The sequence below is a fragment of the Carcharodon carcharias genome, chromosome 3 (genome assembly GCF_017639515.1).
Source record: "Carcharodon carcharias isolate sCarCar2 chromosome 3, sCarCar2.pri, whole genome shotgun sequence".
In the NCBI taxonomy this organism is placed as follows: Eukaryota; Metazoa; Chordata; class Chondrichthyes; order Lamniformes; family Lamnidae; genus Carcharodon; species Carcharodon carcharias.
In genome coordinates this window covers 114684866-114708883 of record NC_054469.1, presented here as the reverse complement: position 1 = coordinate 114708883, position 24018 = coordinate 114684866, and the positions used below count along the sequence as shown (strand labels likewise).

The following is a 24018-nucleotide window of genomic DNA, read 5'->3' as shown; positions in this document are numbered from 1 at the left end:
TAGGTGAGACTTCACCTCCATGTTGGGAATCTAAGAAGTATGAGGGTGTCTCCTGCCAGGGCCCCTAAGTCCAGCCGTGGCCTCCTCCCACACTGTCTCAGGCCCCTCCCGTGGAGAATTTTTTCCAGTTTTGATTTTAAACTGCATCATTACTTCGGGATGTCAAGATGGTGGTGCTGCATCTCTACTTCAAGACCAGCTTCGACCCTCCCTCTATTACCATTCATGTTCCCCCCACCGATCATACCAGAGCCCCACGATGTGCAGTTAGACCTCCCTCCAGTTATTCTGCAGCCTCCACCAGTAACCCTGGATTCCATAGTTATTGCTGTGGACATTCCTGCCCTCCTCCCTGAGCCCATCATTGTGGATGTTCCCATACCGATATGGACCTCATCCTTCCCTAACTTGAGGCTGTGTGCACAGTGATATACAAAGGTGACACCCACCCCCGCCCACCGAGAGCTTCAAGTAACCCCGCTTTATTTCCTTTACCCCATTATATGCTGCAGATGCCCCCTTTAAATATGACCATCCCATCTGCAGCCCAGTACCGAGCCATATACCCCCACTGCCACCAAAGGTGAGGCAATGACCATGCCCTGCACACCAAAGCTTAAGTTGGAAGAACACCTACCAATTTTTCTCACGGGGCAGTATTCAAGCGATTTCCAAAAGGCATCAATAAGGTGCCACATAAAAGAAAGCGGCACAAGATAAGAGTACACCCTTGAGAACATCGGCCTTGCCCTACCCTGGAGCAGGACCACAACATGTGTATCATGCATAGCCCTGTAGCATAGCCCACGAAGTCCCAGGACTGTCCTTAATCGCTCAACCCAGCTAGGTGGTCCACTGAACCCCAGGACTGCCTTTAATATCTCAAAGCCAACCTTTTGGCAATAGTATCTGGACTATGACTGTCAGTCAGCTCCACGGTTCCTTTAGGACTGATCACAACACCTTCTCTCTCCCCCACTTCATGAGTCTCTGTGCAACCCTTCCCTCTTCTGCCACACTAACCACCCCCTTTCCTACTTGAGAGTCTGCATTCATCCCCTCCCATTCCTGCCAAATGAATCCGACCCACCCACACCTCTGTGTCTGCGTTCTAGTCTTCTATGTCAGGTTCCAGATTTCCCAACATCACGCCTGCCTCATTCCTCAATGTGCCCCCACCCATCAAAGACCAATCTCACCTGCACCATTCACCTCATGTCTCTATCATTTCCCACCACCTCCCCCTCATTCACCATGCTGGTCTCTGTTTAGAGTGCAGTCCTGACTGAGACCCAAAGCACATCTTGAGTGCTCTCATCCAGGAGAAGCGCAACAACCACCTTGAACAGCCTTACTGCACACCCAAGGCAACATCTGTGAGTAGCGGCACTGCACACCCAAGGCACCCACCATGAAGAGCCCTGCACACCTGAGGCACCCACCATCAGGAGCCCAGCCAGACAGCACCACCAGTCTGGCCTATCATTACAGCTTTGGCATTGCGACGGCCTGGAGCAGCGCTGTTACAAGCAGGCTTTGAATGCTGCACTCGTCTTGAAGCGACAAGCAAAGTGAAGGTTGGCAGCAGCACGCCACTTATGTGATTCAGACTGGTCTCATTTCCTGGTGTGGCACGTAATTGGGAGGTGGGGGGGTGTGATTTTGGTGATTTATGTTTTTAATGACTATTCATGGCATGGTAATGCATGCAGGTGGGGTTCCCGACATGGGTCAAAGGGAAATCCAACCTGTCTTCGGCTCGTCATGAAAGGGGTGAGGACAAATTTCTGACTTGTTTTCCCACTGGTGAAACTTTGACTTTTGGCTTCTCAGAATTTTCCACTCCCACCTTCCATGAAACTTGCTGCTGGCAGGACCGGGAAATTCCACACTTTGGGCAGAATTTTATGGCTGACGTGCAGGTGGCGGAGCCCGCACGTCAGCACTTAAAATGTTGTACGCTAATGTCGCATGAGCGTCCCGACATCAGCGCGAGGCATCGCGATGTTTAGCTGGGCGGGCGCGCTATAAAGCACGACGTGCGCCTGCCATTAATTAGAGGCCTTGTTAAGGCCCTTAACTCGGCAATCGATGCCGATTTTGAGGAGCCCGTGTGATCTTCGCCTCGGCGCACGGGCGCAACGGGCAGGCGGGTAACTGATTTTTTAACAAACCTCATCCACGGGCGGGATACGTGGGCTCAGAGGGGTTGTTAATGTTTGATCTGATGTATTTATTGCAGAAAGTGTTTTAAACTTGCCTATGTGATTGTTAGCAGTTCAGATCGATTTGCAATAGCTTTCTCCGTACTTTGAAGCTTCAGCTCAGCAGTCTGCAGACACTAATCTTTATCGGGCCTGCAGCTTTCCAGAGGCCTCCCTTTAGCCTGCGTATGGGTTCTGACATCTCCACTGGAGGCAGCTCCTCTGAGGAGGAAAGGAGGGATAGAATAAGGAAGGGGCCAGAAGTGGACAATCAGCCTCCAGGGGAGGCAAGACGCAGGGCCAAGAGGTAGTACAAGGTGGAAGGGGCTGCAGAAGACACCACTATCCTGCTGCCAGGGTATACAGGCGGCGAAGCAGCTACCTCAATATGTCTGAGGTGCAGTGCTGAAGGAGGCTTTGACTGTCATTGGGGGACAGTGAACTATATCTGTCAGATGATCTGACAGATGTCTGAGATCTCCTCTAACTGTGTGGATGGGTACCCCATGCCATTGGCTCTGAAGGCCACAGTTGCCTTCCACTTCTATGCATCTGGCTCCTTCCAGGGCTCGATGGGTGATCTTTGCAGTGTCTCCCAATCAGCTGTCCACACTTGTGTCAAGCAGGTGACAGACACTCTATTCAGATGGGCATTGACCTTCATCCACTTCCGCTGCGATCAGGCAAGTCAGGCTCAGCGAGCCAGAGGCTTCGCGGCAATTGCTGGCTTCCCCCCTGTCCAGGGTGCTATAGACTGCACACATGTGGTCATCAAGGCACCAGCAGGTGAGCCCAGTGCCTTTGTCAACAGGAAGGGCATCCACTGCATGAACATGCAAATAGTGTGTGATCACAGGATGCACATTCTGCAAGTTTGTGCAAGGTACCCAGGCAGCTCCCACGACGACTACATCCTCAGACACTCCCAGGTGCCTGCGCTCTTCAGTGCTCCAGCTCGGCTGGATGGATGGCTGGTGGGTGACAAGGGCTATCCCCTCGGAAGGTGGCTCATGACGCCTCTCTGCCATCCAGGAACAGAAGCTGAGGAGCGCTACAATAGGAGCCAGGGCACCACAAGGGATGTGGTGGAGAAAGCCATCGGTCTTCTCAAGATGCGCTTCCGTTGCCTGGACTGCGCGGGGGGCGCACTCCAGTACCCTCCAGATCGCGTCTCTGAGATATTAGTAGCATGCTACGCTCTGCACGATCTTGCGCTGGAAAGAGGGGATGCAGTTGACGATGAAGACCTTGACGCAGTGGATGAGGCTGCACATGATGAATCCAGCAGTGGCTCAGAGGATGAGGAAACACAGGGCAATGATGAGGGGCAGCACACTGACCCGCTACTACATGAAGGAGTCAGGGACACCCAGGACACTTTAATCCAATGAACCTTCAGCTAGCTCCACACACAGGGATCTGCAGGACCAGCACTGCCTGGCGCTTCCACACATGGCACTTAGGTGCTACATCTTCCACCTCATCAGCTGCAACTAAGGCTAGTACAGAAACATCAATGTCTGCTCTAACACTCATGATATGTCTGTGTAACATACAAATGTAGCACAAAGGAAACACCCTCAGCCATGGTCAGAAAAGTGGACTTTTTGCTGCCAAAATAAAGGACAAACGTCGCTCTGTTGCACATAATGAAACATCCCGTAACCTCGGGCCAACAGAAAATTACTAGTGACAAACCTGTGGAGTGCCTAACGAGCCTTATACTTACGTTTGCGGATGCTACATTGAGGTGCTGCCCCATCATTCAGAGTGGCTTGTGAAACAGCCTGCTGACTCTGCTGTCCTGTTAGCCTTGATGACCTTGGCAGCCATCCTCTGGCCCATGGAGCCTGTGCTGGCCCCGCCTGGGAGGGAGTGGCCAGTTCCAGAACTGGCACCTCCCCAGTTGTTGCACCCTCAACGGATGCAACGGTCACTGGCAAAGGGGCGGTGGAGCTGCTGCCCTCATCTGGAGCACCCTGAGAGGAGTTTGCAGTGACGACAGGCGCCGACGTGAGGTCACATCAGACCTCCCTGCTCACCGCAGATGGATGGGCACTGAGCTGCGACACTTGGTGCCCAGAACATCTCCCACATTGCGAATGACCACCTGTGGCCATTACCTCTGTGAGGTGTTGCAGGTCAGAATGTAAGCCAATCAGAAGATTCCCAATCTGCTGGAAGCCCCTCTCCATGAGAGTCGCCAATCTCTCAATGGAGGAAGCCTGAAGCTCTGTCCTGAGGTTCATGCCATCACTGACACTCTGCCTGGATTCCTCCACCACAGAGACCAAGTGAAGCACACCCTTATGCAACCCTGCCAGCTGCTCCCGTGCACCCTGCCGCTTGTCCTGCAGCTGCTGCGTGGCTGACATCTCCAGAGGCACATCATCACTGCCCGACTCAGCATGTGCCTGGTCCCCTGCAGTCTTCTGCCCGCTGGCACCATCGGCACTCTCTGTCTATGCTATCTCCTTCAACGATTGTGAAATGCCCTCTCCACTGTGCCCCGGGACACTAGACGATGTCATAATCCTCACCGATGTGGTAGTCGCTGCAATGGTGCCTGGCTTGCTGAAATGATGTGACGCAAGTTTCAAGTGTTGGCCCTCAGGTGTGGAAGGGAGGCTCTGGACTTGTTGCTGATGGCCATGCAGTAGTGATGCTGAAATTAACAACAAGGACAGGTGTATCAGTTAGCGTTCAGTCAATAACCCCATTCATCCCTTTCCTCCCCAGCCTCATAATGCGCTCAACCTTCAAGAACCTAAGGAGATGAACATTGGTGGGGTGGTAAACAGTCAAGAGGAGGCCCAAACATTACACGTGCATACAGACAGGCTGGTCAGATGGCCTAAGGAATGCCATCTGGAATGTCATGTGGATAAGTGTGCGGTTAAGCACTTGGGCAAGACAAACAAGGTACGTGAATACACGAGTAATGGTTGGGCTGTGTGAAGTCATGATGATTACAGGGACCTTGCTGGGCATACCCGTTAAGGTAGCAGAACAGGGATGTAAGGCGTTTAACAAGGTCAAAACCAAACTTGCCTTTATTAGTTGAGGAATAGAATGTAGGAAAAGGGAGGTCATGTTGCAAGTGCAGAAAATGCTGTCGAGGCCACATCTACACTTCTATGTTCACTTGTGACCTGTGCTTCATGGGAGGGATGGCATTGGAGTGGGGAGAGTGCAGAGGTTCCTGACCTGAATGCATGCTGGTCTGGAGAGTTGGAGTTATGAGGAAACATTGCATACACTTGCGACATTTGCCATGGAGCACAGGAGATTACAGGTCACGCTATTGACCTTCATACCGTTATGAGAGGCATAGAACGGGTGGACAGAAGGCAACATTTTCCCTTGGCGCAGGGATGACTAACGTGGTGGCATTTATTTAAGTTGAGTGCCATGAGGTTTACAGGTGAGGTGCTGAGGACCTTTTGGACAGAGTAATGTGGGACGCAGTGGCTGAAAGGGTGGTGGAAGTACAAACCCTCCTAAGATGCTATAAGTCTTTAGATGTGCAGCAGCAATGCCATGGCATGTTAGGCCATGGGGTTAGTGGTCAGAAATTGGGATAAGGCAACTTTGGAAGGTGCTAGAGATGTGCATCCTCAAGGGGCCGAGGGACCTTTGTGTATGACCCACACGTCTGACTGTATCAGTCTGTGAATGAGCAGTGTTGCTGCATTGACAATTACAGCAATCAGTGCTTTGGATAGTGGGGAGACAGAGTGGATGGGATTGTGACCCTTAAATACCTGGCTGCTGCAGCCCAGCCTAACCAATACCTACCACCCTGGCCACCTGCCTCCTCCCCAGCTCCATGGCCTGCTCCTCATAAGTGGTGAGGTGCTGCAGCACAGCGTGCCCACCACCAGTCCGCAGATGCTCCCAGCTATTGTTCTCTGTTTTTGCCTGCAGAACAGAGAAGAGCATTTATTGGGGCTGATCGCTCATGTATTCTGCACACCGCACCCCAACCACAGTGGTCCTTTTGAGGCCTCCAGCGACTCCTGTCCACACTACTGGTGATCAGTCACCAGAAGATAGTACAGCTGCCCCAACCCCACCCCCCCAACAGCCACCTTGGACACATTTGGCATCCATCACTTTGAATAACACACGGGTCTTAGCGTCCACGGCAAGGAGGCGCAACTAGGTGTGGCGCCGAGGCCAGCAGATGGCTCTAGGCCATGACACCTTGAGGCTTCCCTTCCACCATCTCATTACCATCAATAAGACATGTGTTGGAGTTCTGAGTATGTGCCTAGCTGGCTCCCCTGCAGGTTGACCCCAGACTACTTAAATGCGACAAACACCAACATATGCTGCGGGGAGAACCCATATTCTCCTCAACCACTAAGGCTGATGTAAGCATGGTCACTATCTGTTTGCCCACTCAGCGTGTGCCAAATTCCCAATACAACAATGACACTAAGATGCGTGGGGGCGGGAGGGGGCCTCAAAGGCTAAGGCTACCTGCTGGGTAAAATGGCCAAGGCTGACATGGTACTCACCCTTCCAAAGTGCAACAAATCATTGAAGTGCTTGCGGCACTGTGTTCCTGGGCGCCGCACGGCATCTTGAGATGTTGCGTACTCCGCCACCTCCTGCTACGCCTGGCTGGTCATGTGGGGGGCTCTCCTCCTCTCATCCTCCGGAAACACCTTCCGATGATTTGACATCTCTTCCAGGAAGACAGCAAGGCAGGCATCGGAGAACCGAGGGGCACATTGGCCGCCCCCCGCTGGCCTACCCTGCAGCCTGCCCCCCTCCTCCTCCTCTGCCCTCACCTCTTCTGGAGCTCGGTCGCTGGCCATGGTGAACAGCCTAAAGGAGGCTGCCTGGCCGGTCGTTATACAGGCTGCTGGTTCCCCATTGGAATACACCCGCCGATTTGAATTTTCCACTGGACACAGGAGTCTGAAATGCGCTGGGTGGGCTTTAATTGGCCCGCCTGTGCAAAATTGCGGCGTGGGCCGTTTTGCCGGTGGCGATCGGCTCCGCATCCACCGCCGATTGGTTCGGGACCGCTCGCCCGACAAACGCAAAATTCAGCCCTTTACGTGAGTGGACAAAAATTTGGCAGATGGAGCATAATGTGGGAAAATTAAAACGTGAGGTTGTTTGGCAGGAAGAATAAATAGCTAAATATTATTTGAATGGAGAGAGACTGCAGAATGCTGTGGTACAGAGGGATCTGAGTGTCCTTGTACATACATCACAAAAAGTTAGCATGCAGATGCAGCAAGTAATTAGGAAGGCAAATGGAATGCTGGCCTTTATTGCAAGTGGGATGGAGTATAAAAGTAGAGAAGGATTGCTAAAACTGTACAGCACATGGGTGAGACCACACCTAAAGTACTGTGCACAGTTTTGGTCTCCTTACACAAGAAAGCATATACATGCATTGTACACAGTTTTTAAAGGTTCACTAGGGAGGTTCCTGGGATGAAGGGGTGGATTTATCAAGTAAGGTTGGGCAGGTTGGGCCTATACTCAGTGGAGTTTAAAAGAATGAAGGGTGATCTTAATGAAACGTGTAAGATTCTGTCTGAGGGACTTTCCAGGTAGATGCTGAGAAGGTGTTTTCCTTCATGGGAGAATCTAGAACGAGGGGAGGCACAGTTTCAAAATAAGGGGTCTTCCATTTAAGGTGATGAGGAGGAATGTCTTCTCTCAGAGGGTTGTTAGTCTTTGGAATTCCTTGCCACAGTGAACAGCGGAGGCTGGATCATTGAACATATTCAAGTCTGAACCAATCAGATTTTTGATTGACAACGCACTCAAGGGTTATAGCGGCAGACAGAAAAGTGGAGTTAAGGCCACAATCAGGTCAGCCATGATCTTATTGAATGGTGGAGCGTGCCCGATGACCTGAATGGCCTGCTCCTATTTCTTATGATCTTATTCTTATTAGTAGCCTTTTACTATGAACATCTGTACAATAACCTGCACCCTGCAGAAAACTGGAAAGACTTCAGAGGCATCAAGTTCTATTTGATAAATGGTTTTGCTAATGCCTCCAATCTTTGAATGCTGTCAGCAAATCTGTAGATTCCATGTGCTATTTTGGGTATGGCTCAGAATGTTGACCTACCCAAACCTTCCCCAACATCAAGGAGAATCCTAGCCAGATCCTCATTGTTGCAAATGTGTATTACCCTAATTGTGAATGCATGACATTTGCACATGTAGATTCATTTAAAGTCACATTAATGGCTTCAAAAAGACTATGCATGTGCAGCAAACAAATCAAAATGCATTACTGAATTGCTTCCAATGGATTCACTATCGGATTTATAATAACTAATGGAATCCAAGAGTGAATTTTCCGTGCCCGCTGGCATGTTCACCAGCATGGGCAGACTATATGGCGAGAAGGCCAGAGATAGAAATCGGTTTCAAAACGTCGTGAAATCAGTTTGCGATTGTCTGCTCAGCCTGTCAATAGCGGGCCGCGTTTCCCGCCAGCGGACATGGGAACCTCACTGTAATACATCTGCACATCATTATAAGGCCAGCTTGCCAGAATCATACCTCCATGCTGGATCATCCACCCACGTCAGCAGGAAAACAAACTGGTGCAGGACACATCTTCACAAGTGTGACGTGCAGAAGTCGGAACTTACCACCAGGGTCTTGCTGACATCGTGGACATTTGAGGAGTAGAAGATGCTGGAGCCTGACAGCAACAGGACTCTGCAGGAATATCCATCGCATGCTGGGTGAATTCTCATGGGCATGGCTCGGCAGCGAAGCAGTTCACAGAAGTTGGAAAGTCACCGTTGAGGGTCTGCTCACAAGTGGGTGGAGTGAAAGGTCTAGGATCGACTGAGAGACGAAGAGGTGTCGGGGGGTGGTGAAGCTGGGTGGCGGGGAGGGGCGCAGAATGAAGGTGTCGGGGAGTGAGGTTGGGAGGGGAGAACAAAGATGTCAGGGGGAGGTTGGTGGGGAAGGGAGTATGGGGGAGGAGGGGGTAATGGGGGAGAAGATGGCAATTGGGGAAGGACTAAAGGTGGTGGAAGAAGTAGCGTGTCTGACGGAGTCCAGGGACGGGGGGAAGGACTAAGCGGTTTGGGAGTCCGTGGGTGCAGGAAGGACTAAGGCAGGGGAGGGAGTCTGGGAAGGGAAGGAGTTCCGGAAGGAAGGAGTGCCAAGGGGGAAAAGGGTTCCAAGTGGGGGTAGTGGTTCTAGGGGGACAAGGGGTTCCAGGGGGACAAGGGGTTCTGGTGGGGAGGAAGGGGTTCCAAGGGGGTAGGGGACTCCAAGGGGAGAAGGGGCACCAAGGGGGAAAGGGGTCCGGGGGTGGGGGGGGGGGGGGATCTCCAGGTGAATGTGCAAGGGAGGTCTCTGAAGAGTCCATGACTACCTCCTGGGGAGCGAACTGAGGGTGGGCGCGGTATGAGGGAATAGTGAGAATGATCAAGGGCAGAGTGAGGTGGTAGGGTGAGAGTCCGACGGTATCGGTAGAAGGAATGGTGAGGGTGGTTGGTGGGGACTAGGAGGCAGACATGGACCCTGGGGGTGGGAAGTAGGAGGTTGGGAAAGTTAATGTGGATGGAGGTGGGGTTTTTGGGAAGGAAGGGAATGTGCACGTTCACCTGGACATCCCAGAAAGAGAAGGGTTGTGGCTGGTAGGTCATGGAGGGGAGGTGGGAGGTGATGCCAGTGGGGTCACCAGTGATGGGGGAAAGGAAATGGGTGATTGGGGGAGGGGAAAGGATGGGGGAGTGAATGAAACACTGTATCACCACCATGCTGTCTAAATTGAAAGTGAAATGAGAGTCATGGTGGGCTAGGTCAGGTGCTGCATGGGAGTGTGATCAATGGGTGGGCGGAGATACAGGCAAGCTCTGATGGACAACTGCAAGCGAGGCAGCATTGAAAAGCTCAGGACACTGAGTTGAGTGTGAAATGGGAAGGATCCGCGTGCGTGGGAGAGTGCTTGTATGGAGATCCAAAAGGCCCTGCCACACACACTCCGGAATCACTCATTGGCCAGCTGCTCCCTCTGCAGTGACAGAGGTCAAGGTTGAGGGGCTCACAGGCAAATGGGACTCGGAGAGAGAGGACAGCCTCTGAGATTCATGGATTACCTGGGGGTGTCCAGCTGCCGCTTCTCCTCCCTTCAAGTGTCCGGGGGCCCTGGCCTGACTCCTTGAGGGGAAGGAGCACCTGCAGGGACATCAAGGTGTCCCTTTTCCTTCCTAATTTGCCACTGCAGGAACTCATTCATAGCCCCCGTGATGGAGTGCTGGTTTGCATACGTCAACACGTTCTGCTGAACCAGGTTCTCCATGGCGTTTGCCATCCTTCCTCGGGAGACCTCCATATGTACACATGTGGGCACCACTTCATCATAGAGCAGGCAGACCCACTCCTCCAGCTCACAAACCAGAACTTCCAACAGCTCTTCGTGATGTTGCCCCGCCTGCTGCTGACTCTCCAGGATGAATTGGAAGGCCAAATCCAGAGATTCAACATCTGACTTGGACCTCGCAGATGCCTCTTATCCAGCAGTCCTCCAAGTGCCGGGAAGCTAGGCCACACCTGTCCCCTCCTGCTGTGGACACATGTCTGTGCGGTGACCCACAGGTTGTGAACCCGAGCCTGTTCTAGATCTAGGTCCCACCAAAGTGTGTGTCTCTGCGCTGGTGGAGGATGTGGGTGAATGAGGATGTGATAGGTCTTCCAGGCTGCTATTACCAGCTCTTCAATAGAGGAGATGTCTTCTTGGCTAGAGGTGAGGACCTGGATGGAGCTGAGGAGCTGGCTGGCTGAGAGTGTTGGTCGCTTAGCAGAGTTCCCTGTGAACTGAAGTAGAGATAATTAGTGCATAGTAGCGCAGTCAAAAGCCAGAGAGAAAGCACTTACATTTGCGTTGAGAGAGGGATGATGTGGTGCAGGATCCTAACCAGGGTGTTTGCCGCTGACCTTACATTCACCACAGGCATGGTCCATGACCTCACCTGTCAGCGCGATGACACAACTGGCGATGGTGAGCAGAGCCATGGACGGGATGGGAATGTGAGCTCGAGACGATATGAGCCTGATGGAGATGTGAGGGTATATGTGAGAGCTAGTAGTGTTGGCCCTTGAGGTGTGAGATCCCTGTGGATATGTGATGGGTTTGTGAGTGTGAGAATTGAGAGTGATCAGAAAACTAACTTACCCTGGCAGAACAGATGAGACCACTCATCCTGTTGCGGTACTGGATGGCTGTCCTCTTTTGCAGGGCAACTGGCGCTGACCACTCCTTTCACCACCTCTCATGCTGGATTAGTGATGTTGCTGCCCATCCTGTAGCCACAGCGGAGGTACAGCAAATCACGTTGGGCCCCCAAGGTGTCAAAAAGGCACTCAAGGGACACATCACAAAACCAGGGGGCTGCAGTCTTTTTGCCTTTCAGGGCCATCCTGTCTTCTGTGCAGCAGTCCTGGGCCAGATGCACTGAGAGGTGTGTGCATGGCTGCACTTTAAATGTGGCGCCCAGTGTGATGAAGTACTGAGGTGATGGTGTGACTGGTGAAAGAGAGTGTGCCTGCCATCGAAAGAGCATGTTTCCTGGGAAGGCATAATTAATGCGGCGGGTTTAGGTCGTTACGGCATGAGAAGCCGCCATTGCAGCTGGAGGGTAAAACGTCATTTTTCCCACCTGCTACTACACTTAGTGCAAATCTGGGACGATTCCTCTCCAACTGTTCTCCTACAGTGAGAAAAGAAAAATCACAGAATAACCATGCTATTGCACAGGTTATCATGACTCGATATAATTAACAGAAGCGTGGTGGCAAGACACCTGTCAGCTTCCTAGACTCACATTGGTCTTTAGTGTAGAAAAATCAGAATGGGGGAGGAAGGAAGAAAAAAGCTCAACTTGAAATAGCGCAGAAAATTACTACCTGAGTTAGGCATATGCATGGGATATGTAATCCACACCAGTCTTGCAAATTATTCTGTAACATCAAAACTAAAGAACTGGGACCCATTTCTTAATGATGTAGACAGAATCAGTGTTATATTCTTAGTATATGTTTACTTTTTAATCTGTTTTAATCTAAATTGGCCTAAATTTAAAAATTTGGTTTCCATGATATTATGGAATTGCATATTTAGCCTTCAGCAAACAGGCCTCGAGGATTAATAAAGTTTACAATGGCACAGAATCAGTCTCAAATGTAAATTCTGTGACATAATCAGGATTAAAATAATTTTCACATCGTTTTTGGCCCAAACCAACACAGCCTAACTAGATACACAAGTTTTTTAGATCAAACTAGTTTTTTTATTCATTCATAGCATGTGGGCATAGACGGCAAAGCCAGCATTTATTGCTCATCCAGAATTGCCCTCGAGGTAAGCCATCTTCTCAAACTGCTAAGTGTGTGTGGCAAAGGTACAGTGCTGTGAGGGATGGAGTTCTATGAATTTGACTCAATGATGATGAAGTAATTGAGATAAATTTTCAAGTCAAGACGGTGTGTAGCTTGGAGGCTAACTTGGAAACGGCAGTGTTCCCATTCATCTGTAATAGCTGTTCTTCTAGATGGTAGAAGTTGTGGTTTAGGAGGGGTTACTGCAGAAACCTTGGCAGGTTGCAGTAGTGCATCACATAGATAGCACTCACTGCAGCTAAGCTGTGCCAGTGGTGGAGGGAGTGAATATTTAAGATGGTTGATGGAGTGTCAATCAAACGAGTTGCTTTATTCTGGATGGTGTTGAATTCTTGAGTGGTTGGAACTACACTCGTCCATGAAAATGGAAATTATTCACATCACATTCCTAACTTGTGCCTTGTAGATGGTGAATAGACTTTGGGGAGTCAAACGGTGAATCAGCTTAAACTGAATACCCAGTTTCTTGCAACCACAATATTCATTTTCAACAGCTTTTTCAAACCAAGCTGGCCTGGGAGAAGAATTAAACTTAAATTGAGAATACACTTTGAAAAATGATCAATTTATCATAGAAGGTAGTCATGGCACCAACACTTCTATTAAGCAGGCACGGTATAGGCAGAGGCGAAAAGTGGATGCTCACCAGCCAAAGTTCCTGACAACAGCAGATTTCCAGGGTGCACCTGTCCATTCTCATTTGTAAAGGCGATTTTTAAGTGAGAATAACAAGGGAAGTAGATAGCAGAGAATGGAATATCACGCAAAAAACAAGCCTTTGCACCCTGTGTGAGAAAGAAAACACAGACTAGTAATCAATATATGTCAGAAAGATCTTTTATTGTTGGGTGCCAAAGTAAGCTGTAGGAAAAGTTTTAAAAATTATGCGTTAGCAATGAGTTAACAAAATTATAAGTTAAATTGTGAGTTAGCAGTTCTGGTGAAAGCTTTTTGACCTGAAATATTAACTCTGTTTCTCGCTCCACAAAATGATGCCTGACCTGCTGAGTATTTCCAGCATTATCCATTTTTATTTCAGATTCACAGCATCCATAGTATTTTGCTTTTGTAAAAAACTATGAGCTTTATTATACCAATGCCAGCACTAGTAAACGATTTGTGTACCACATCATCAGTTGCTAAAATTATCCTTACTGAATCAAATCGAGGCAAGGCCTTTAGAAGGTTAACCTACACATATCCCCTTAGTCCAGCAACTAAACATTTAGTAGCAGGTGATTTGAAGATTCCTTCTTCAGTCATATAAGACACATAATTCTGCAGTCTCTGTAATTAACACTAAGTAGAAAGGGACGTTTTTTTCTTTGAATATTGTTACTGCAGCATATTTCTGCATTTAATAGCTATATGGCAGGGGTGGGGAACCTTTATCTTATCATGGGCCGTTCGCACATAGACAAAATCATTTGCGGCCACACACATAAAATTCAACTTAATTTGGTTTGTTTTTAGAGAGAATATAGATATATTTAACTCACCCGCTGTTTTAATGCGATGGCTGAATTTGAATATTATATTGTTAAATATTATTATAGTAATTTAGCTGACGCTTTTATCCAAAGCAAATTCGTAACAATGATGATAAATGCTATTTTGAAGGCACTACATAGGTCTATTATTAAGAAATCTTGCTGACGGCTGGATGAAATTGAGCAACGGGTCAGATCTGACCCATGGGCCGTAGGTTCCCCACCCCTGCTATATGGTCACATAGCAAGGAAGTCTGGAATAAGAATACAGGCTGAATTAACTCCTTTCAGCAAACATGAGTAACTATTACTTCCATTAGGTAGTATGATTAGATAATGAAGTATGATTCCCACTACTTCACTGTTCCAAGCAACTTTTTTGTTGATAACTCATTCCATCTTTACTGTTATTAAGAGGGAGGGTGGGTAGCTATTCACAAAATCACAATAGTTCCCAAATCCTCAATCATATAGTTTTGTAAACAATGTTCTAAATGCACTTCTAGTTTTGTAAAACTGCCCTCAAAAGGACTCATTAAGAGTGTTATGGACAGGAGAGAGCGAAACTGAACTTCTTTGTCCTCTCTCCCTTTGTCCGTAAGCAGAGGTGTTTTTGAATCCTTTTTAAAGTAGGCTGTGGTGTGTTTCTACAAACCGTCAATTTGTGTGATCCAATTTAATAATAACTTGCAGCAAGCTCGCATTATCATTAACTCAGAAGGTTAGTTTATTCACATCCAAACCCGGGGTGGTAGAAAGGGAGAATGTTCATAATCTCACAAACACATATACAGTAAGAGGGTGGGGGGGGGGGGTGGTGGTGGAGTAGAAAAGAATAAGATTTACAACGATGGACACCAACAGGGAAAGAACTACAGAAATTAATATTAGTTCATGTGATTTCCAAAATCTGAGAAGTCTAACTCTAGAGGGTGTTTCCTTCGTGGTGGAGTTCAGTCCAGATGAGTTTCTGGTTGGAGACAGCGAACACGAAAATCCTTGAAACTGATGATGATGCAGCACAATGGGGTTTCTGCGCTTAAACTGCTTGGCAGGCGATGATCAGAGGCTTCAAACAGGCTTCGAGGAGTTGAGAGATGGTTGCTGGCTGTTTAGTCAGCCGGGAGATCTGCTGGAGTTCTTTCCAGTTGGTATTAAATCATCAGTCTGAGCGGAGAGGTTCAAAATGTAATATTAAAACAGTCCAAAAGACGAGAAGCATGGGTTCATATGATGTGGCCCATGAGTTAACTGCAGCCTCGCAAGCAGTTTCTGTGTTTCTGGCCAAAATCCATTGTTTCCCTTAGGTGCGAAATGGTGGCTGTTTATACCACTTCAGGTATAACAAATTTTGATGTCTTTATCTTTGTTATCGTCCTAGTTGGAGGGAGTCAATTCATCTGTTAGTCGTCTAGTTTCGTGACTATAATATGGCCTTATAAAGGGGTGAGATTTCACAAGGATGAGAGTGGAACTCTTTTGTTCTTGTAATCTCTGTTGGAAGCTTCCAGAACAGAGAGCCAATCTTGTGAGTCATGTGACCTGTATCAGCCAAAAGTTGACCAAAAGTCAATTTTAAAAATAGCAACAAGAATAAAGTTTTGATGTACAGTTTTGATTTATTCCCATGTCTTAGTGACATGACAAAATGAACATGAGATGGTACAGCTCATTGGTGCACCAAAATAATGTGACAGGGCAACAACAAATTATTTTCCCTCCCATCTCCCGCACTGTCCATATGATTTTGTATACTTCACCTCATCATGGCTGCCTCAAGCCATTGTATAGGGTCGGTATGAGATAGAAAAATAATAGCCAATGGAAAATGAATGAACCAATGGTGTTTTGGATGCATCCTATAGGGTGATAACAGCAGGGATTGAGGAAAGGTTTTATGCATAAATAGCCTATACACAGCTGAAGCAATTTCAATAAGTTAAAATGTTCAGAGAGAATTTCTCAATAGCAGGGGAGAAATAAATTGGGCAGAAACCTAACTTAAGTAAAATTGAACTGAAAACGATAAGATTGATTGTCCTCTCCCTTTGCCATATTATTAGGAAAGATATGAAAGAAAAAGGAATGGGAAAGACTTGCATTTGTACTGCGTCTTTCTTGAGCACAGGATGACCCAAAGCACTTTACAGCCTTAATGACAAGCATACAGTTTTAATAACAAATGTTAATCTCTATGTCTCTACATATGCTTTTGATCAATGGTGCAAATACATTGAAAATTAATTTGCCATAAGTCTCAATGGATTTATTCATTCTCCACTTCCTGTATCTCTTATTCCATCGACTTATGTTCTTTTGCCTCCAAGATGGTTAGCTCGTTCTTTGCCTTTCAGATCTGTAATTTTCATCCTGAACAAATTTTCTCCACTGTTGTCTCCTCCTCCTTAGCAGGATGTTTCTATTGCATGAGGACTCTCTTGCATCATGTCCAAATATTTGTGTCAGTTGTAATAGGCAGTGCTATCCCAGAAACCTAGGATAGAGGGCCATTATAGTCAAGCCTATCCTCACCCAATGGGTGGAATCTTCCGTTCCTGCCAGCAGTGGAAATCATGGCATGGGGGGCACACGTTGGCTTGTGTCAAACAATCAGTTTCCCGACGGCAAGAAAAAAATTTGCAATTTTGTGTATCTGCGCTGGTGTCCCATTTGCTAGTTTTGTGTGACATCCCTATGCATATTAATCCTAGACCACTTATGAGAGTGTGAGTTTGCAGTGAGTAGATAGTGCACTTACCCTGGCGGAGCGCAACTGATTGTTTGTTCTCTTCCTGCACTGCAGGCTGATCCTTCTTTTGCCCCATGGGCGCTAACAGCCCTGGTGGTCAGGTGGGGGGGCCTCCTGCTCCCATTTCTCAGAAATGGCACATCCCGCCTTTCCTGGATGGCCTGGAGGAGTGTGTCCAGGGAGGTGTCGCTGAACCGTGGGGTCGAAGGTTGCTTTCTTCCCTTGGACAACTGTTTGATGCAGAATCTGGAGCTCCTGGCCTGCAGTGAGTGAGTGGCTGTCTGGGTCCCCTTTAAATATGGCGCCAATTAGCCTTCAACCCCTAATGGCGGGTGGGCAACTTCCTGCCCATCCCCCCACGAGATTCACTGAGCTCCTCATGGATGCATAATTAATGAGCTGAACAGCGGAAGATCGTGCGTGTTCAGCTTTTCCGCTGCCCAGCGGGAATCACTTCAACTTCCCTCCCTGCCACTGGACTTAGTCTCCAGATTGGAGATCTCCGTAAGAACACTTGCAGCAAGAATATGTAAGTAGAGATTATGGGTGGAATTTAATGCCATCACAAGAGATGCAGGTGGGGACATTTAATTGAATTAAAAGTAGCAGGTGGGTGCCCTGATTAAGTCCAGGAAGGCTTGTGAATGGCCTTTCCACCCTGATGCCAATTGAGGCCCTTAAGTGGGAAATCAATCCCTGCTTATGGGCCTCATCCGCTGGTATCCAACCAGTGGTAAGTGGGGCAGTCGCCACGTGGGAAGCCCACAAAGCAATGCCTGTTAAATTTGCTTGCAGTGTTCAGGAGGGGTGGGGCAGGGGGGCAGGGGGTCTCTTGTTGTGTGGCACTCGGAGGCACTCAGTGCCCACTGAGAGTCACCTCCTGCGTTTTCTTCCAGTTCCCTGCATTCCCCAGTCAGAAATTCCCTCCTTGCAATCCTGACCCCATCCTCCACTCACCTGTGGCCTGGATCCCTCACCAATCCTGGGCCTCTGGAGGGCGCATTGTCAGTAGCTAACATGGTGGCATTGCCTGTAATGGAGAGCTGCTGGCCACTGATTGGTCAGCAGCTCCCGAGAAGTGGATTTCCCCCTCTTGGGGTCTTTGATCACAGGGGAGCTCTACCACTGGTCACTGATGGGGGAGGTAGTGGTATTGTCACTGGACCAGTAATATAGATACCCAGGATAATGTTCTCGGGGCCTGGGTTTGAATCCCACCACAACAGATGGTGAAATTTCAATTTAAGTAAAAATATCTGGAATTAAAAGTCTAATGATGACCATGAAACCATTGTCGATTGTTGTAAAAACACATCTGGAACTCTAATATCCCTATAGGAAGGAAATCTGCCATTCTTACCTGGTCTGGCCCGTATGTAACTCCAGACCCACAGCAATGAGGTTGACTCTTAAAAATGCCCTCTGAAATGGCTTAGCAAGCCACTCAGCTCTCAACAGCAATTAGATATGGGCAATAAATGCCGGCCTAGCCAGTGATGCCCACCTCCCATGAATGAATAATATAGTGGGCCTTCCCCAAAGGTTACCCTGTCACTTGGATTATATTCTTCCCTAGGAGTGAGAAACGTGGCAATTTTTTTGCTCCTAATCTAGGGCTACTGCTGTCCATTGTAGCTCCTTAGCATAATCCTGCCAGGTAGCAGGTACTGAGCACAAACCAAGAACTGAACCCTGGAGCTTCCTAATCCATATGATTCCCTCTTTCACAAAATAAAATTGCTGAGCTATCAAATAACTGGCTTGTGGTTCTTCCAAGTGTTTTGATAAGAAGCAACCAGCTGCCTATCATTTCAAAGTCATGGTTAAAAACATGTTGCTTTTAATCATAAAAATGCAATTTCTAATATTAGTGAATTCTGAGTGAGACAAAGTACAGATTTTTCTTTTGCCTATCATGGAACAAAATGCAACTAAGTATTCTTGAAATGAGAAATATTTTACTGTAACAAATATGTTCTGCTCAAAGTTTCAAAACTTTAGCCATTATGACCAAAGAAGCTCTAAAATATGAAACTACTTTCATTAGGAACTGTAATGTTATGTCAATTGTAGATAAAATCACAAGCCATCTTGTTCTTTAATACTATGGACAGGATTTTTCATATGGCGGGCAGGCTGGGTGGGAACGGGCGGGGGTGGGCGTGGAGCTGATTGCCACCCGTGCCAATTAAGGCCCACCCAGCGTAATATGCAACTGGCAGCACTCAGCGTTACCTGTGCGGGTGGGGGGAGGAGGGAGAGTCGGGACAAGCGTTCTTGCAAGCACGGTTGAGGCACGGAGCTGCCTCAGGGAGACTGAATAGATATTAAAAGGATTGAATAAATAATTAAAAAATGTATTTAATCATGATCTCTCATGTGACTGTGTCGCATGAGTTGAGACATGTTTTTATATTTATGAAAGTTTATTTATTTATTTAATAAAAACTTCAGGAAACCTCATCCCGCTCATGGATGAGCTTTCCTGAAAAATGCAAAGGCTGCTTGGCCTTTTAATGCTGTGCTATAATGTCTTATCACTGTTTTATGTTTCAGGTAAATATTTATATCTACACTGCTTTCCGGTTCACACACTTGTGGTCAGGCATTCTAACATCATTCTATAATACAGGAAATTTCAAAAACCAGAAATAACTTGGTCCCAAGCATTCGGGACTGTATTACTTATTGTCTGTGTTTATGAAAGTTGACATGTCTTTTGTTTCACAAAGCATTCCCTTGAACAATGTTATATTTAAGAAATGTTGGCTTAAACTTAAGGCCCCGCCACACGAAGTTCCCCTGCAGAGGATGCAGTGAACCATTCAAATGTCCGTTGACTTCAGCGGGAATGGAAGATCCCGTTAGTGAGAGGGACCAAAAATTCCAGCCATTATCTTTTAGACAAGAAAGATTCATAAATTACCAATGCTTTTATGGTAATAACGTAACCTTTTATAAGTGATCAGTTATTTCACTGACAGCAACTGAAGCAGGAGTCCAGCCTACCTTGCAGTACTGTAAAAGTGATTTTTCACAGAAATCCTTTGCATGTAGTATGGAAACACTCCAACAGCACAGTTATTGTGAAGATCAGTGATTTTTCATTTCTTTTACCATCTTTGTTATGGGAATTTCCATTTTGTGAAACAGAAATTCTTGATGAAACTGGCTTTGTGTAGAGAGAATTGGAAGCCTTTCTAGTGTAGTAATTTCCTGTTAACTTAAGCTTGTAAATTGAACATATGCTGTTTTAATGCAGCAACTATACAGAATCAACGCTGTTAAGAACTCTCCTTAAAAGCAGGTTAAAAATTGTGAAAATTAAACTACGTGTCAGAATCTGCTGAATTTTAAATAAATCAATTAATAAAACATGAGTCTGCTATTCAAATATGAAAACTTTTTTCCTTTGACCATTTCCACTCAAAGCATGTTTAGGAGGGTTTTAACTCCGAAGTTAATTACTGTTAACTGCAGCCAATTACAAGAGCTTAGGAGATTGTACAGAACAAGTCAGTGCAGAAAATGTTTTATTTCTCCTAACAATGTTTGCAATGTCAGCCCTGTGGATTGTGGACTGAAAACCTCAAATTCAATCCAGCGCAAGTGGCAGGATACATCTGCTTGAGAAAAAAAATTCTGGTCAGTAGCTGAAGCTATTGGATCGCATACACCTTGAACCATGCTCAGCAGAAATCTACTGTGAGTTGACTCTCTCCTCCAGTCACTTTAATAACCCTAAATCCCTCAATTTTAGATTGTATCTCACCAAGTGAATAGTTTGAGTAAAAAACAATATCAGGTTGTAGGATGAATCAGATAAACAAATCAGACCTCCAGGCAAGACGTTGTTTTCAAATTCTAATTCTGTTTTATGCTAGTAACAGCAGTGCATAAGGGGCTAAACAAACTATTTTCCTAATAGGAGAGGATAATTATGCTCACAAAGGCATTGGGTTGTCTCCTGCACAACGTGCAATTGTCTACTGGAGACAAAACAGCAGAGTGACAAATTGGAAGATTCAGCTTCTTATTGTAGAATAAGAATGCATCTAGTCTCCATCTCAAACTATAAAGCACACAAATTCCAACTTGCATTGAGCACCTGTATCTTTAAAACTGTACTTGACCATTTGAGAATTGTGTTAACATTTGAACTGCTCAGCAACTTTGCATTATATTTTGAGTTTCAGAGAAAGCACTCCTAAAACAGGGAACATGCAAAGTGTCTCATGTGCCAAACATGGCCTTTGTCTTCCAATAAAGAACTCTATTTTATTTCTCACTGGACATGAAATTTAAAAGCAATAGAAACCCATGCCATTTGTGAAACTGTGCCACAGTGTGATGAAGCAGCAAGGTGCTCTGCATTCGCCTCATTTGCGTTGCAGATTCTAAGTAGCAGCAACAACACTGCAATTGTACATTATGAAAATACAAACCATTTTCCTAACAGGATAAAAGCAAAAAACTGCGGATGTTGGAAATCCGAAAAAAACCCAAAAATACCTGGAAAAACTCCACAGGTCTGACAGCAAATGCGGAGAGGAATACAGTTAACGTTTCGAGTCTGTATGACTCGTCACCAGAACTAAGGAACAATGGAAAAGAGGTGAAATATAAGCTGGTTTAAGGGGGGCAGGGGGACAGTTAGAGCTGGATAGAGGACCAGTGATAGGTGGAGATTGCCAAAAGATGTCATAGACAAAAGGACAAAGAGGTGTTGATGGTGGTGATATTAGCTAAGAAATGTGCTAATGGTGATATTAAGGGTAGAAAGCAGGATGAGCAAGGTACAGACAGCCCTAGTGGGGGTGGGGTGGGGTTAACAGGATTGCTTAAAAGGTTCGTTCACAGCTTGGTTTCTTGGTTGTGGACTTGTCCAGATTTGATAACTTCAATGCTGGTGTATACAGATGAAAATGTTGACCAACATGGGAAAAAATGCAGGTTAGGTCTCTTTATATGTTAATCAGCAGTGTTAACCACCTCATGAGTAAGGACGTAGGAGCAAATTTTAATCCCCAAAAACGGACAGATTTGTGTTAGGTAGGATATTAAACGTTGAATTCTCATTCCAGCTTGCCTGCTTCTGGTTTTAACATCAGCGGAACTGGGAGGAAGATTGGAGGCCAGAGGCAAGATTGGGATCCGAGTAGTGAGATGATTGGAGGCCTGAGTAAAGATTGAGGTCAGCAGCAGGGGGACATCAGAGGCCAATAATGAGGATCTGTGCCTCATTTAGGCACTATTTTAAATTTAACCCTGGTCAACTGTGATGTTGAACCTTAGGAAACCCAATGGCTAAAGGGAGGGAAGGACTACTGGATCCAGGAGGTAAGTACCTTTCTACTTACCTACTGGATTCTGTTAAACTGCATCACTAGCCATCATCCCATTTAACCCCTCCACCACCCACTGCACCCCCCCACCCCCGCAGCACCAAACCCACCTCTGGTAGGGCAACCCTGACCCTTGCGATCTCCCCTTGGATCTTCTGGTCTCCCCCCGATAACCCTTCTATCTCCCCACTGCTCCGATCCCTGATCTTTTCTCGGTTCTCCAATTTTCACTGTAACCTGAAATCTCGCCCTGCTCCAGACCGAGGGTTGCCAACTGTGATTAAATGTATTCCTGGAGATTTCATCACATGACTTGCCCCCAAGCTCCAGCCAACACATTAAATCCTTGTGATGTACTGCTTTCTTACACAACCGGAAAGCAAACAGACTCGTTACCCACTTGGATGATGCTTGACTGTCAGCAAAGCAGTCTTTACTTCCCATTTTCAATGGGCTGAATTTTGCGTTTGACGGGTGGTGGGTCCAACCCAATCGGCGGCAGGCGCAGAGCTGATCGCTGCCGGCGAAATGGGTTGCGCCGCAATTTTCCACAAGCGGGCCAATTAAAGCCCACCCAGCATGTTTCAGACTCCCATATTCAGCGGGAAATTCAAATCTGTGGTGGTCGTATTCAGACCGCCGGTTCCAATGGGGAACCAGCAGTCTATATGAAGTACGGCCAGGCAGCCTCCTTTAGGCTGTTCACCATGGCCAGCGACCGGGCACCAGAAGAGGTGAGGGCAGAGGAGGAGGAGGGAGGCAGGCTGCAAGGTAGGCCAGCATGGGGGGGGCGGGGGGCAATGTGCTCCTTGGTTCTCCGATGCCTGCCTTGCTGCCCTCCTGGAAGAGGTGTCAAACCATCAGGAGGTGCTGTTTCCGGAGCATGAGAGGAGGAGGGCCCCTCACGTGACCAGGCAGGCGTGGCAGGAGGTGGTGGAGGCTGTAACCTCTCAAGATGCTGTGCGGCGCACAGGAACACAGTGCCACAAGTGCTTCAATGATTTGTTGCGCTCTGGAAGGGTGATTACCATGTCGGCCTTGGCCATTTTACCCAGCAGGTAGCCTTAGCCTCTGAGGCCACCACTCCCCCCCACCACCCCCACGCCACGTCTTAGTGTCGTTCCTGTATTGGGCATTTGGCACATGCTGTGTGGGCAAACAGATAGTGACCATGCTTACATCAGCCTTAGTGGTTGAGGAGAAGATGGGTTCTGCCCACAGCATATGTTGGTGTTTGTCGCATTTGAGTAGTCTGGGGGAAATTTGCAGGGGAGGCAGCTAGACACATACTCAGAACTCCAACACATGTCTAATTGATGGTGATAAGATGGTGGAAGGGAAGCCTCAAGGTTGCGCTGCACCTAGTTGCACTTCCTTGTCATGGGCACTAAGACCCGTGTGTTATTCAAAGTGTTGGACGCCGAATGTGTCCAAGGTGGCCTTTGGGGGAGGGGGTTGGGAGCAGCCGTACTATCTTCTGGTGACTGATCACCAGTAGGTGGACAGGAGTCGCTGGAGGCCTCAGATGGGCCACTGTGGCTGAGGTGCAGCGTGCGCGTGCAAAGTACATGAGCGATCAGCCCCAATAAGTGCTCTTCTCTGTTCTGCAGGCAAAAACACAGAACAATAACTGGGAGCATCTGCGGACTGATGGTGGGCACACTGTGCTGCAGCACCTCACCACTTATGAGGAGCAGGCCTTGGAGCTGGGGAGGAGGCAGGCAGCCAGGTCAGCAGGTGTCGGTGAGGCTGGGGTGCAACGGCCAGTTATTTGAGGGCCACAATCCCATCCACTCTGTCTCCCCACCATCCAAAGCACTGATGAT

General features: G+C 47.5%; 1 protein-coding gene across 1 annotated transcript in view; it reads right to left on the bottom strand.

Annotated features, from left to right (window-relative positions):
• The window catches only part of LOC121276315 (calcium-binding mitochondrial carrier protein Aralar2-like), a 280042-nt gene that overhangs the window by 27704 nt on the left and 228320 nt on the right, over positions 1 to 24018 (bottom strand). The window contains exon 14 of the mRNA XM_041184583.1: positions 13255 to 13393. Coding sequence (XP_041040517.1) covers positions 13255 to 13393 — 139 coding nt within the window. The remainder of the gene's footprint in view (positions 1 to 13254; positions 13394 to 24018) is intronic.